The sequence below is a fragment of the Panthera uncia genome, chromosome X (assembly GCF_023721935.1).
Source record: "Panthera uncia isolate 11264 chromosome X, Puncia_PCG_1.0, whole genome shotgun sequence".
NCBI classification, from domain to species: domain Eukaryota; kingdom Metazoa; phylum Chordata; class Mammalia; order Carnivora; family Felidae; genus Panthera; species Panthera uncia.
Window position 1 is genome coordinate 93,719,360 of NC_064817.1, and position 14,916 is coordinate 93,734,275.

At 49.7% G+C, this 14,916-nt stretch overlaps 1 protein-coding gene across 7 annotated transcripts in view; it reads right to left on the bottom strand.

Moving 5' to 3' along the window:
- SEPTIN6 (septin 6) overlaps nucleotides 1–14,916 on the bottom strand; it is a 67,783-nt gene that overhangs the window by 27,400 nt on the left and 25,467 nt on the right. For all 7 annotated transcript variants that reach the window (XM_049644782.1, XM_049644780.1, XM_049644777.1 and 4 more), the window contains 2 exons: nucleotides 4,006–4,192; nucleotides 880–1,041 (listed from right to left, as the gene is read on the bottom strand). In XM_049644782.1, the coding sequence (XP_049500739.1) occupies nucleotides 880–1,041; nucleotides 4,006–4,192 (349 nt within the window). The remainder of the gene's footprint in view (nucleotides 1–879; nucleotides 1,042–4,005; nucleotides 4,193–14,916) is intronic.

Sequence of the window (14,916 nt, forward strand, 5' to 3'; positions counted from 1 at the left end):
GCAGGGAAGTTTTCTAAAAACGGCTTTTATTACCAGGCTTTCCTGAGTTTGGCTATACCCAGGCATTATGTCATCAGGAAAAACTGATGCCTCTCAACAGGGAGGAAAAAAAAATCTGTTCCCAAAGCAGAGGCTTTCTGAAAGCCATTAGCTGTCTCCTTGAAATCACAACATTGAAGATTTCACAGCAACAGCATCAACACGTTGTAAAGAAGCACGAGGACTCCCCGCCGTCCCTCGTTACTCATTCCTCCAGTTGGGGGCGGGGGGCGGAAATGAGAAAGGAGAGGAAAGATGGCAAGTCGAGGTGGTTTTTTTGATTCATTCACACTTAATAAAGCAAAGCATAACCCCGAAACTTAAAAAGAACATTTCTCTAGTCACCAGACAAATCGGAGGCTATATGTCATTTTTCCTCCTGGGGGCAGAGGGCTCCGTTCTCCGAGTACGGATTATCCTGCAGTCTCAGGAGCAAGCCAACTTTTTGGCCGTGGTTGCCATGGCATTGTTTGGGTCAGAGATGAAGACCGTTTGCCTTTCTGGCGGTCCCGTGGGGGCTGGCTTAGACCAAGGCGGCATCAAAGAGGAGGGTGGCCGGAGAGGTTCAAATTCCCGGCTCCAGACTCTTCCTGAAGTTGCCCTTTCCCTCCCTTGGTCTCTGGCAATTAATCTCTACATCTCTGAGGCTTTCAAGCAGCCACCACTAGGGGAGAGGAGCTGTTTTGGTTCTGGATCCTTCCTCACAAACCCCTGAGACTCAGATGATCGAGAGTTGACGACACTAAAACGGACAGGGATGTCTAATGGCTAGTTTGTAAAAATAATAATAATACAAATAAACAGCAAATGGTCAGAAAGTTGAACCCCTGTTGAACTCACGTTCATGGTTCCATTGATCTCTGCCACGGACTCGTCATCTGTCGGGAACTGGTAGATCTGAACCCCGTTGCTCACAAGTTCACTGGTGATTTTGATTTTGAACTTCGTTAGCTCACTCTTAGAAATGGCATCTGATTTGGCAATGATGGGGATGATGTTCACCTAGGGAAGGAAGGAACAAAGTGGGATCACTGCTGGTGATCTGTGGCTGATAGCGTGACAGAGGACCTCCACCAGTTGTCAGAAGGAACAGCTCAAACCAATGGTCTAGGACTGGCCACCTCTGTAGCCAGGTTACAATAGAATAAATGACAATGGGTGCTGTTTGCTAAGTGCTGAGTACTGAACTAAGTGCTTTACATGGATTAAGCCAACTCATCCTGACAACAACCCTCTCGTTTTACAATGAGAAATTGAGGCACAGACAGGCTAAGTAACTTGTCCAAGGCAACAGAGCAGGTAAGTAGCAGAACTGGGATCCAGATCCAAGTTTAGCCTTATTCCTAAGCCCATAGTCTTAACCAGCTCAGACCCAAGCTCATGAGCTGTGTGATATCTTAATATCAATAGCACTGCTTGGGTGATTCCTTTTTTTTTTTAACGTTTATTTTTGAGAGACAGAAAGAGACAGAGCACGAGCAGGGGAGGGGCAGAGAGAGAGGGAGGCACAGAATCCAAAGCAGGCTCCCGGCTCTGAGCTGTCAGCACAGAGCCCGGCACAGGGCTTGAACCCATGAACCATGAGATCATGACCTGAGCCAAGGTGGGACACTTAACCGACTGAGCCACCGAGCACCCCACTGCTCGGGTGATTCAAAGCAGAAGGATGACAGCTGAGAATCTGTGGTTGATGACGGGGGAGGTGGTCACTCCTTGTTAACAGTGAATTGTCCCAACCTATCCAGTGCAGGCTAGCCCCAGTCACTGTGACGGTGACCCACCCACTCGGGTGACGGCAGAGAGGGCAGGCAGGGCAGAGCTCGGTAAAGATGCACCCCCAGCCCCCTTCTGGCAGCAAACTTATGGACCAACCCGGCTGGATGAAGGAGACCCTCTCAGTTACAGTCTGATCGAGTCTTCATGCAAAAAGTGTTATACTGCCCGAGTTCCACGGTTAGTTTCCGCATAAAGCAAGCAAGTAGACATGTCTGATTTCAGACAGCAGGGGGAGGGCCCAGGGCCACCCCGAAGTTCAATCCACCTGAACCCTGCTCCTTGAAATTACTCCAAGAAGGCACAAGGCTTCTGCTGCTGGAAAGTAAAGAATCGTGAAATGCACATGCCTTCGTGAGACAGGGCACACCCAAGCTCAGGCTCACACGGAGACCACAGGCGTTCCTGCCAGCAGGCTCCGGCGCGGCAGCGTGGGTGGTGCTTGGGCCCCGAAAGGAGCCCTACACTTGGAAGATGAACTCTGCCCGCTCGGCACTTCGCCTTAGGAGAACCTCTGGAGATTGCCGCCAGTTTCCGGTGCTAGGTGAAAGGACTGGACCCTGCAGGCACCTTTCTTGAAGTCTATTCAGGAGGCTGGTTGGGGGGAGGTCAAAGCCAAGGTGGGACAGCAGGCAGAGCAGGTCCCCTTGTCGCTTTTCACCTGGTCCCCATAGACACACCTGCCAAAGGCTGCCTACTTAACCCAACCCAGCCACCAGGCCACCAGCGCGTGGCTCTCTGCTGCCCTGTACAGGACATGCAGGGCATGGTGACATTTCCAGAGCAGGCAGTTAGTCACGGGTTGGAGAGCTACGTGCTGCAAAAAAATGAAAAAAAATTACTCCTGTTTTGATCATAGCTGAATGTCGGTTTTTAGCGCCGAGGTGCTAGTAAATAGCGCATATAAATTAGACTTTTGTAAAGTGAAAATTCCTTGGAGTCAGAGAGAGCTAGGTCCAAATCGTAGACCTATCACAAGCTGTCTGACCCGGAGCAACCTACTAGGCTCTCTGTGCCTCAGTTTTCTCATGAGTGAATGGGAATAATAGTATCTGCCACCCTGGATTACTGGAAGGAGGAAAATAAAATATTGCATCTCACGTACTGGTCCCAGTGCCAGGCACATATGAAATGTCAGGGAGGAAATGTATTTTTTTTTTTTTTTTAAGGAATCCTGCATCGGGGCGCCTGGGTGGCTTGGTCGGTTAAGCCTCCGACTTCGGCTCAGGTCATGATCTCACAGTCCGTGAGTTCGAGCCCCGCGTCGGGCTCTGTGCTGACAGCTCAGAGCCTGGAGCCTGTTTCGGATTCTGTGTCTCCCTCTCTCTCTGCCCCTCCCCTGTTCATGCTCTGTCTCTCTCTGTCTCAAAAGTAAATAAACGTTAAAAAAAAAAAAAAAAAGAATCCTGCATCGATTCTTTCAGAAAGGAAATAATCCTTTCACATGAAGAATTCTTGTCCAATCTGGTGTGGGACTTACATTTTCCAGTTTCTCTTAAAGCGGGACATGCCTGACCCCCCCCCCCCCACCTTTCTCCGGAATGGAGATCATATAACTTGGTGTCACAGATCCGAGTTCGAATCTAGATGCTGCCGGGAGCTGGCTATATGACAACAGACAAGTCATTAGTCTCTTAGAGCCTCAGTTTTCCCTTCTGTAAATGGGGGATGATAGCGTTTGCCTACAGAGTTGTGGGAATCCAAGGAGATGTTCCATGAGGTCCCCGCACGGGAGTGGCATAGGACGAGGATTTGACAAGCAACAGCGGTCACTGTTGAAATAATTACGGATCATAGAGAACAGTAACTCTCAAAGTCAAGTTTTGCACGTTTGATCCTAGGACGGGCCGGTGAATACTAGAGCAAAGGAAAAACACCTTTCCGTTGCCAAGGGCTGAGCCCCCTAGACCCAGCCGGCCGCCTTGCCTGTATCCAGCCTTCTCCTAACCAAGAGGGATCAGGGCCGAAAGATGGCTCAGGATAAACCCACGCCCAGCGCTGGCAAAACAGATCGCGAAGCACACAACACGGGCCCTGGGTCCATGACACCATCTTTCTGGGACACCGTCTGAGGGACAGGGAATGAAGGAGAGGGGGAGGAGGCCACAAATCCTCTCCCGGAATCTGGCATCCGCGTTGCACAAGAGACCAGTAAGCTAGATTTCCCACCTGCCCCCGCCCCTGCCCCCGCACCTTACTGTCCAGCTTCTTCATCGTCACGAGGTCCAGAGACTTCAGGGAATGACCCGTGGGGGCGATGAAGTACAAGCAGGCGTGGATTCGGGAGTCATGGTAGGCGTGCAGGACCCTGCGGATCTTCAGCTCTTCCTGCAGGTAGGCCTCGAACTGGGCGTCGATGAATTCCACGATAGGCTTGTAGCTAAAGGGGGGGGAGCAGGGAAATGGCCTGACGGCTGCCAAAGCTGGGCTTTCGATCCAGCCCCTTTTATCTTAGTTTAGTTTTTAATATTTATTCATTCGGGGGAGAACACAGCGGGGGAGGGGCGGGGGAGGGGGACAGAGGATCCGAAGCGGGCTCTACGCTGCCAGGCTGACAGCGGCGCGCCCGACGAGGGGCTCGAACTCACGAACCGTGAGATCGTGACCCGAGCCGAAGTCGGACGCTCAACCGGCTGAGCCCCCCAGGCGCCCTGATCCAGTCCCTTTTAGAAGTTGAAAATGCCCTCGGTAATCTGACTCTGCACATCCTGCTAGGTTTCTCCATCTCCCTTCAATGGGCCTCCAATCCCGTCAGGCCGGCCACCTCCTTGGTCTGCGCAGGAGCCAAACTTAGGCCTATCCGTGTACCTTCACTCTGGAATGCCCCACTTCTCTCTTCTCGTCCCAATCCTGCCCTCCCAGACCTCAGGAGCCATGGAATGTCCACCTTCTCTCCCGCACGGCCTTCCCCGCCTCTGCCAGAAACCCCTTCTGCGACCTCAGATCGCTTACTCTTGCTTCACGAGGATCACCGTTCCCTCAAATAGACTGCGTCCCTCTGAGGGGCAGAGACCACGACGGGCACGTCTCTGCCCCCATGGGGCCCCGATGCAGTGTGGCGCTCACTGGCATCTCTGGGGGTCAGGGAGGTGCTGATCGCACTCCAGACTGGGTCCCCCGTCTTTGCTTCCTCCGTCTCCCCCCAGCGCCTAGTATGGGAGCTGGGTCCCAGGGGGTGGCCAGGACGGGGAATGTTGGCAGAAGGCTCTGGGCTCTGCTCAGTCTTGCTGGGTTCATGGCACTGCCTACGAGGCTCCCCCGAGGGCCAGATAGTTTTCTGGTTCTCATTTCCTTCAAGAGCGTGACTTTAAAACCTAAGCATTTGGACAAAATTTGGTAAAGACACTCCCCTCCACACCCTCCACACATGTACGTACACACACACACACACACACACACACAGAGCTCACTGAGTCTCCACGCAGAATCCCCTTTATGACCCCAAGTCCTGCCAGGGCGTCTTAAACAAGAGCCAGCCCTCTGCTCCTCCCTGTCCTGGGAAGCTCGTCTCTTTTCTCCCAGGCCACTCCTGCCGCCCCTGCAGCCTCTTTCTGCTCTAACTAGGTCAGCTTTGCTTCGGCTTTGCCTCTGCTCTTATCTCCCCGTCTCTCTGATCTGTCTCTCTGATCTCCCGGTCTGTCTGCGGTGTCCGGGGCTTCCTCCCTTCAAGCTAGAAGAAGTTTGTCATCCAGCCCCAGGGAACTGAGTTTGCAGATCCCACTGCTTGATGGAAACGTGATCAAAGTGGGTGCGGGGACCAGCCAACGCTTCCCACCTGCAGGAGGCCCCCAACTTGAGCCTTTTTGAAAGATCCCCCGGTAGAGAAGGGAAAATAGCTTTAAAAAAAAAAAAAAGAATCACCAAATCCTAGATTCTGAGAGCCACATACAGAGGAGAGATCCATGCAAGGTATCTCTGGAGCTCCAGAGAACAATCTAAAAATAAGATCCTTTTTTTTCTTCCTTTGATCCTTCTGAGCCAAACATCATTCTGAAGGGTAACAGCATCCAAGAATCTCTTGGTTGCAGACATCCTTAGAAGGTTCTTGAAGAATTAGGAGTGGGGGGGGCTGGTGCATCCCTTAGACTTATCTAATTAACTTTTGGGTGATGGGCTCATTTGTCTCCATTATATAACTCTTTTCTTTTTATTTTTTTTTTTTTACTTGATTTTTTTGGTTCTATGAAAGGAGCGGAAAGAGTGCATTTTGAGCTTTTTCTACCCCCCACCCCAGTCCCTGGTAATACCCTGGGCCTCTCTTTCAGCTCCTGTGTCAGGCTCTTAGGGGTCCCCGAAGCGGTGCCTGGATCAGACCAGCCAAACCAGGCAATGAACCCACAGCGTTCGGTTTAGACTAATCCTGAAGGGGTGATCTACCTTTGTCTTACTCACCTGTGTGTCCTCGGTGTCCAGCATGCTGATCTGGAATAGAGTAAGTGTTCCACCCCACTCTGCTGTGCTCACTGGTCTCCAGTCCATGATAAACAAAACCCCTTACTCCCGGAGACAGTCTCTGCACAAACGTTCCCTTCTCCTGGGTGACACCCAACTCCCCTTCAAAGACGCGGCTTCCCTCATAAACCTCAGCTGGACAGTTCTACATCTCTCACACCCGAGCTCTGTGGAGGGGCGGAGAGGGCACCTTTCTTCTTGCTCGTCATTCCCCGCCTCCTTACAATCTCTTCCATCTCCTCCAAAACCCATCGCCAACATAACCCACCCCTCATCGTCACTCATGTTTTAGGGCACAGGCTCTTCATCTGGGGTCCACGGACCTCCAAGGGGCCTATGGATAGAATTCATAGGATCCACGAACTTGGGGTAGGAAAAGAACCACCTCGTTGCCACTAAGCTCTCCCGAAAGCTTAGCAATTTCTTCAGGCACAAGGGTACGTAACGAGCTACAGGAATTTGAGCAGCACGTGTGATTTCACAGTCAATGGAAATCACCGATATGTTGATTTCCTATCGCAGTTGTTGCAAATATCTCAAAATAGCCTTTATATTTACACACCTTCTAAATGATGAGAGTTGTGGACCTGTGTATAGATATTCTAGGAACTAATAAAGAAGGACGTGGATTACTAAGTCACAATTCGAAAACATTTCGGGAACTGTATTTTTAGTATAAGAGTCGTGTTTTAGGCATTTAAGACCATTATTCTGAGAATGAGTCCCCAGGCCTCACTGGCTAGCTAAGGAGGCCAAAAGCACAAAACAATTCCTTGCCTGGACATTATTACTTACTCCTTTCAGATAGTGATATGTTCTGTGAAGACAATAAGATAATGGCGATAAAAAGTGACCAGGAGAGGGGCGCCTGGCTGGCTCAGTCAGTTAAGCTTCAGACTTCGGCTCAGGTCATGATCTTAACAGTTTGTGGGTTCGAGCCCCGCGTCGGGCTCTGTGCTGACAGCTCGGAGCCTGGAGCCTGCTTTGGATTCTGTGTCTCCCTCTCTCTCTGCCTCTCCCCTTCTCGTGCTCTGTTTCTGTCTCTCAAAAATGAATAAATGCTAATAAATAAATAAATAAATAAATAAACAAAAGTGACCGGGAAGGCTTCCCTGGCAATGTGACCTTTGAGCAGCACCAATGGAAATAAGAGAGCCATGAAGGATCTGGGAGAAGAGCATTCCAGAGAGGAATAACAAAGGTAATGGTCCAGGGGAGATTTCCAGTAGGTAGAAGGCAAGGGAGCTAGCTGGGAGTGGAAAAAGAACAATGAGCTATTCACAACTGCCCAAAGGTGAAAGCAACCCAATGGCCATCAACGCTGGCTGGCTGAATAAAATGTTGGATCTCCAAACAATGGGATGTTACTGAGTCCCTAAAAGGAAGAACAGACTGATATGCGCTGCCGTAGGGACGAATCTTGAAAACACCCTTCAAGTGAAAGAAACCAGACACAAAAGGACAAACAGTGTCGATTCCACTTAGATGTCGTGCCTAGAATAGTCAAAGTCACAGGGAGAGAAAACAGAATAGCAGTTGCCAGGGAATAAGAGGAGAGGGGAAAGGGAGTTATTCTGGGGGGGATAAGAATGTTTTGGAACGAGGCAGACGTGATGGCTGCGCGACACTGGGGATGTATTAAATGGCACTGAATGGTTCACTTTCAAACAGTTATGATTATGAGGGACGACTGGGCGGCTCAGTCGGTCGAGCCTCTGACTTCAGCTCAGGTCAGGTCATGAACTCACAGTTTGTGAGTTTGAGCCCCGCATCGGGCTCTGCGCTGATGGCTCAGAGCCTGCTTGGGATTCTGTTTCTCTTTCTCTCTGCCCTTCCCCCATTTGTGTGCACGCTCGCGCTCTCTCTCTCTCTCTCTCAAAATAAATAAATAAACTTAAAAAAATTGTTTTTCAGATGACCTTGGGTTTCTTAAACATAGTGTAGAAAACTAATGATTTTACCTCTCAACGAGCACTTTTCAGTGGTCGTCCTCCTTGACACTGTTGACCAGTCCCTTCTTTTTTTTTTTTTAATTTTTTTTAACGTTTATTTATTTTTGAGACAGAGAGAGACAGAGCATGAACGGGGGAGGCTCAGAGAGAGAGGGAGACACAGAATCTGAAACAGGCTCCAGGCTCTGAGCTGTCAGCCCAGAGCCCGACGCGGGGCATGAACTCACGGACCGCGAGATCATGACCTGAGCCGAAGTCGGACGCTCAACCGACTGAGCCACCCAGGCACCCCGACCAGTCCCTTGTTAAAAACACTGCCCTCTAGTTTCACTGCTACCAGAATCTCCCGCCTCTATAACTCTTCTCACTTGCCTTAAACCTTGGCCCGTCTGGAAGATTCCATCCTGCGCCATCTTTTGGTGTCCTGCTCTGCATTGCACACGCATTCTCTGTGTGCCGGTCCTCCGTGCAGACGCAGCCAACCGAGCCTCCCCTGCCAGAGACTCACGAGGCCTGGTCACAGACACCGTGCTTGAGCACAACCGTCTCGGACAGCAAAACCAAGGTGGCACAAGGTCAAGTCTACTGGAACAATGCCCAAAGTGATAACAGCTAATTCAGTCTATCATCATCCCTGCAGGCACCTCTTCTTCCCTCTACCCCCGTCCCTAGTCTGCTCTGTCCTCCTTGGACTCATCCCCCCCCCCCCCCCCCCCCCCCGCCCCCCCCCCCCTTAAACCACGCTCCCACTATGCCCTTTGAACCCTACCCCCCCCCACCACCACCACTGAGCCATGATAAACACAGTTGCCTACGGCTTTGCCACTCGGGCATGAGGTCCTTGGACCGCAGGCACGGGCATCAGCTGAAGGCTTGCTGGAAATGCAGTCAGTCCCCAACCCAGACCTACAGGACCAGAATCTGCATTTTCTCAAGAGCCTCAAGGCCTTGTGTGTGACATTAAAGTGTAAGCAGTGTTGGCCTAGGTCATCTTCCTTTTCAGAGAACTTGCCTACCTCTTTGCCCTAATGGAAACCTAATTCCGCGCCCCCCCCACCCCAGGATGCCGCAACCCTGAGGGCATCTGTACCTGGCGGCCGTCTCTAGCACAGGCAGCTTGTTCTCCCACAGCCTGTGTGCCTTGGGGTCAGCGGGGTGGGCATTCGTGCCGCCCCTCAGTGCCACTCCTGGACTGGGACTCCTCTCTACCTCGGTGTAAAACCCTTTCTCCTTTTGACACGCACACCACCCTCCTCTTAAAAAAGAAAAAAAAAAGTCTATTTTAAGAGAGAGAGAAAGAGAGCACGCGCAGGGGAGGGGCAGAGAAAGAGGGAGAGAGAGAAAATCCTAAGCAGGCTCTGAGCTGTCAGCACAGAGCCCGACGCAGGGCTCGGACCCACAAACCGTGAGACCGTGACCGGAGCTGAAACTGAGAGCCGGACGCTTAACCGACCGGCCCCCGCCCCCCAGACACCCTCTTCTGGTGTCACCTGACCCAGAGTCCTTGTCCCCATTCTGGGTGACTGCAATGTGCTTGCGGACAACCCATCAACCTCTAGCCTCTTTATTCCTTGATTGTCTGAACTTCACAACTGTCACCTCCCCCTGCTGCAGCCAACTCCATGCCTTACCATTAGCCAGACCAGCTTCACCCAAGACATCCTGCCTCTAACACCCCGCTCTCTGACCACAGGCTCACATCTTTCCAACCCCCTTGCCCCTCCGATCCTCCTAAACCCGGTCTTTCACCTCATGGAGTCCTCTGGGGCCTTGACCACTGTTATCTCACTGGCTGTCAGCCCCCTGTTGGCCTCATGCCCTTCAGCCCGGGCCGAACCCCATAACTCACGACGTGAACCACTCTTTTTTTTTTTTTAATTTTTTTTTAACGATTATTTATTTTTGAGACAGAGAGAGACAGAGCATGAACGGGGGAGGGGCAGAGAGAGAGGGAGACACGGAATCCGAAACAGGCTCCAGGCTCTTAGCAGCCAGCACAGAGCCTGACGCGGGGCTCGAACTCACGGACCGCGAGATCATGACCTGAGCTGAAGTCGGACGCTTAACCGACCGAGCCACCCAGGCGCCCCCGTGAACCACTCTTTTAGCAACACCTTCATCTCCGTTGCACTCAGCACGTCGTAGGCTATTGTCTACCCTCGTCGTCGGCATCCTAGCTGACACGTTCGATGGATACGTTTGGTCTTGAAAGGTAAACACTCAGAAGGGTTCTCTTTGTTTTATGTTTCCCATCAATATAGATTTCGTTCACTCGACAAATAGGTACCGAATCCCCACTGTGTGCCAGTTGGCTAACTCGTGCTAGATCCCCCACAACGATTTAGTTGCTCCGTGTTGTGGATTCTTTCTCTCACATCCTCAAAGCTTCTGCTCCTGTTCAAGCCCTCAACATCATCATCATCACCATCATCATCATCATCATCTCTCTCTCTGCCTCAAAAACATCACCCATGGGGCGCCCAGCCGGCTCAGTTGGAGGAGCATGCGACTCTCGATCTCGGGGTCGTGAGTTCGAGCCCCATGTTGGGCGCAGAGAGGACTGCAAAAAATAAACTTTAAAAAACAAAAAAGAAGTCGCCCCTGACCTCTTTGCCTCCCCCTAGACAGTGCCTTATCTCTTTCTCCCAGTCCAGGAAAGCTTTTTAAACGAGCGGTGTACGCCCACTTTATCTGCTTCCCTTTTTTAAACTTCACTCTGTTCTAAATGTATTTTTAACTATGTGACCGATACATGTACTCACTCTCCTCTCCTAGTTTGTTGATTCTCCTTGCCGATCTTTTTTTCTGTGCATTCATACGGGGCGGGGGGGGGGGGGGATGTGTTTGCTGTCTTATTGTGAAAGGTGGATTTATACCAATGGCATCACGATCTGTGTCTCATTCTGTAACTTCTCTTTTCACTTAATGCCATGTCCCTGTGAGTCTACGCAGACCTACCACATTCTTTTCAACTGCCAAATACAATGCCCTGGGGCGGCGGTACCACGGCTCACTTCGTGGCTCTGTTGGTGGAAATTTAAAGTGTTTACAAGAGTTTTTTATTCCCCTATCCAGCGCTGCAGCGAATACACTTGTCATGAAGTGTGCAGTCGTTTCTCTAGGCCGTATACCTAAAAGTGGAATTGCTGGAGCATAAGGTTTTCGCATTGAAAATTTTGACAGATCTCACCATATGTGCCCTCTAAAAAAATCTGTATCAATTTACATTCCCGGCAACATAAATGAAATCAGCTGGTGTTAGCAGCCATTGCATTTTTATCTTTTATTTTTTGCAAATCTGATGGATGAAAGATCTATTTCATGGTTTCCTTTTGCCTTCCCTAATCACCGTGACCTTGGGTGAGCATCATTTCATATGTTAATTGGCCATTTACGTTGCCCCTTCTGTCAATTACCTGCGTCTCACTGAATTGTAGAAGCTCTTTTTACAATTAAGAAAGATCCTTTGTCTGTGGCATAGGTTGCAATTATCTCCTCCCCGTGTGTAGTCTGTTCTTACTTTTGTTTATAGTATCTTTCAATACAAAGGGTGGTTTTTTAATTTTAATAAGTTTAAATCTGTCGGTCTTCTCTTATATGGTTTTTGGATTGTGTCACAATTAGAAAAGCATTTTCTACCCCTAAAGCTATAAAAATATTCTCCTATATTTTCTCTTATATTTTTAGAATTTGTTTTTAATCCAACTGGAATCTATTTTTGTGGCCAGTGTTTGTGTGGGAGGGTCTCGTTTTATTTTTTCCTAAAGGGTGACCTATTTTCTTTTTTTTTTTTTTAAAGATTATTTATTTTGAGGGGGGAGGGGGAAAGAGACCGAGCCCTAGCAGGTTCTGCACCTTCAGTACAGAGCCCGGTCAAGGGGCTCGAACTCACGAACAGTGAGATCATGACCTGTGCAGAGATCAAGAGTCGGAAGCTTAACTGACTGAGCCACCCAGAAGCCCGGATGGCCTATTTTCCCAGCACAATTTCCTGAATAGTCCATCCATTCCCTGCTGACTTACATATGCAAACTCCCATGTAAACAAGAACTTGATTTTGGTCTCACTTTTCTGTTCTATTGCCTTTTTTTTTAATTTTTTTTTAACGTTTATTTATTTTTGAAACAGAGAGAGACAGAGCATGAACAGGGTAGGGTCAGAGAGAGGGGGAGACACAGAATCTGAAACAGGATCCTGGATCTCAGCTGTCAGCACAGAGCCCGATGCGGGGCTTGAACTCACGGACCATGAGATCACGACCTGAGCCGAAGTCGGATGCTTAACTGACTGAGCCACCCAGGCGCCCCAGTACTATTGTTTTGCTACTTTTTTTAAAGTTTTATTTATTTATTTTGAGAAAGAGAGAGAGAGCGCACAAGAGAGGTGCAGGGGTGGCGGAGAGAGAGAATCCCAAGCAGGGGATCCAACGCGGGCCTCCAACTCAGGAACCGCGAGACCATGACTCGAGCCGAAATCAAGAGTTGGACACTTAACCGACTGAGCCACCCAGGCGTCCCTCTTTCTGCTATTCTGATGCCTTTATTTGCTTACCTTCCATTCACTCATGGCAATTGAACTTCTACCTACAACCTCCCTGGAATTGTTATTCCTTAATGTACTAGTGACCTTCATGTTGCCAAACCCAGTAGATATTTTTCAGTTCCATTTATTATTCCCTCCCCAGATGCTACATGGTACAACTCTCCCTCGATTCTTCTACCAATAAAAGTCATGATCATAACAATATTTTCTGTTCTTGAGTTACTGTGCCAGGCACTGTTTAAGCATTTTGCACACCAGACCTGTCAACTGTGCCTCCCCACAACCCTCTAGGGTAGGCACTGGTATTATCGTCATCCCCACTTTACAGGTGAGAAAACTGAGCCCTAAAGAATGGAAGTGTCTTGGGGCGCCTGGGTGGCTCAGTCGGTTAAGCATCCGACTTCGGCTCAGGTCATGATCTCACACTCCGTGAGTTCGAGCCCCGCGTCGGGCTCTGTGCTAACAGCTCGGAGTCTGGAGCCTGCTTCGGCTTCTGTGTCTGCCCCTCCCCTGCTCATGCTGTCTCTCTCTGTCTCAAAAATAAAAACATTAAAAAAAAAACTAAAAGAAAAAAAAAAAAAAGAATGGAAGTGTCTTGCAGTGTAAGCTCCAGAGAGTTGGTGTTTCTTTTTTGCAATGCAAGTGCTGGAGACATCCACTTCAGAGATGAATGATTATCTCGAAAAAACACGGGTTGCCAGCCACCTAAAGGTAAAGAGCCAGCCACCCCTCCGCGCCCGCCCTCCACCCCCCACCGGGCTCCTTTGTTTCAGAAATCTTGGTTGATTTCCATATGTGACCATTTGGGCCATTCGCTTTTCTCTTCCAGCGCTTTAAATTCACGATCTTATGTTTTAAAGTCACCGATCTAGAGCCAGCCCACCAAAGCCTGGGCCTAAACCCCCCATCTAGATAAAAGCAGAACCAGGACCTGTGAATAATAAACCTTTTTGGTCCTCAAATTTCCTGATGGTTATTGCTGAAGGCATCTCGTTAGCGTAAGAACCACAGGGGCCGGACCAGCCACAACATTAGGCTGAGAGCAGCACAAAATGTTTGTCCAAGATCTCTGGGCTAGTAAGTGCAAGTTGGGATCTGAACTCAGGTCTGAGAGCAAAGCGTAAGTTCCTAAGCACGCCTCTTTCTAGCCTGGCTCAATCTCCCTCTTGCTCCTACATCTTTTTTTTTTTTAATCTATTTATTTTTGAGAGAGAGCATGAGTGGTGGAGGGGTGGGGGGGGGGCAGGGGATCCGAAGCGGGCTCTGCGATGACAGCAGTGGGCCCCATGTGGGGCTCGAGCTCACGAACCATGAGATCATGACGTGAGCCAAATGCTCAACGGTCTGAGCCACCCAGGTGCCCTGCTCCTACATCTTTTAAATAGTGGCTTTCCCCAGGATGTGGCCTGAATCACTGCTCTTCGTAGTTGACCATGCACCCTGAGTATGGCATCCTGGTGTTCTGCTTTAATGAGGTTGCACGGACATATCTGTGCCCAAATGGCCCCGTCAGTATGGAGAAAACACCGCTTTTTATTACAAATCCCTGGATCTGGATCCACCCTTACTCCATCCCTGGGCGGATCTTACTCCGCCCCAGCCCACTTTCTGGCAGGCTTTTCATTTCTACTTCTTCGAGTTTGTATTATTTGATTTTCTATTAGTACGTATCATGTTTATAATCAGGAAAAACAATGAGGATATTACAAGTGTAACGGAAATAGATTAGCCTCTAAAGTGCCATAGTCGGTTCGGTCCTCCCAAACCATCATTACCAAGGCTGTTTCCAATGTCAGACATGCTGAATGGGGGCACCTGGGCGGCTCAGTCCGTTAAGCGACTGACTTTGACTCAGGTCATGATCTCGCAGTTTGTGGTTTTGAGCCCCGCGTCGAGCTCGGTGCTGGTGGTAGGTGGTATGGAGCCCACTCAGGAATCTCTGCCCGGCTTACTCTCTCTGCCCCTCCCCCACTTGCACTCTTTCTCTCCGTCAAAATAATGACTAAACTTAAAAAAAAAAAAAGATATGTTGAATGTGTGTTACTGAGACTTGCCAGAAATTTAATAGAAAAGATCCTGAGCAGTCTGCAGCTGAGATGACCCAAAATATCCCCTTTTCCCCAGGGTCCAATTTATTCTCAACCAAACAAGAGTAGCA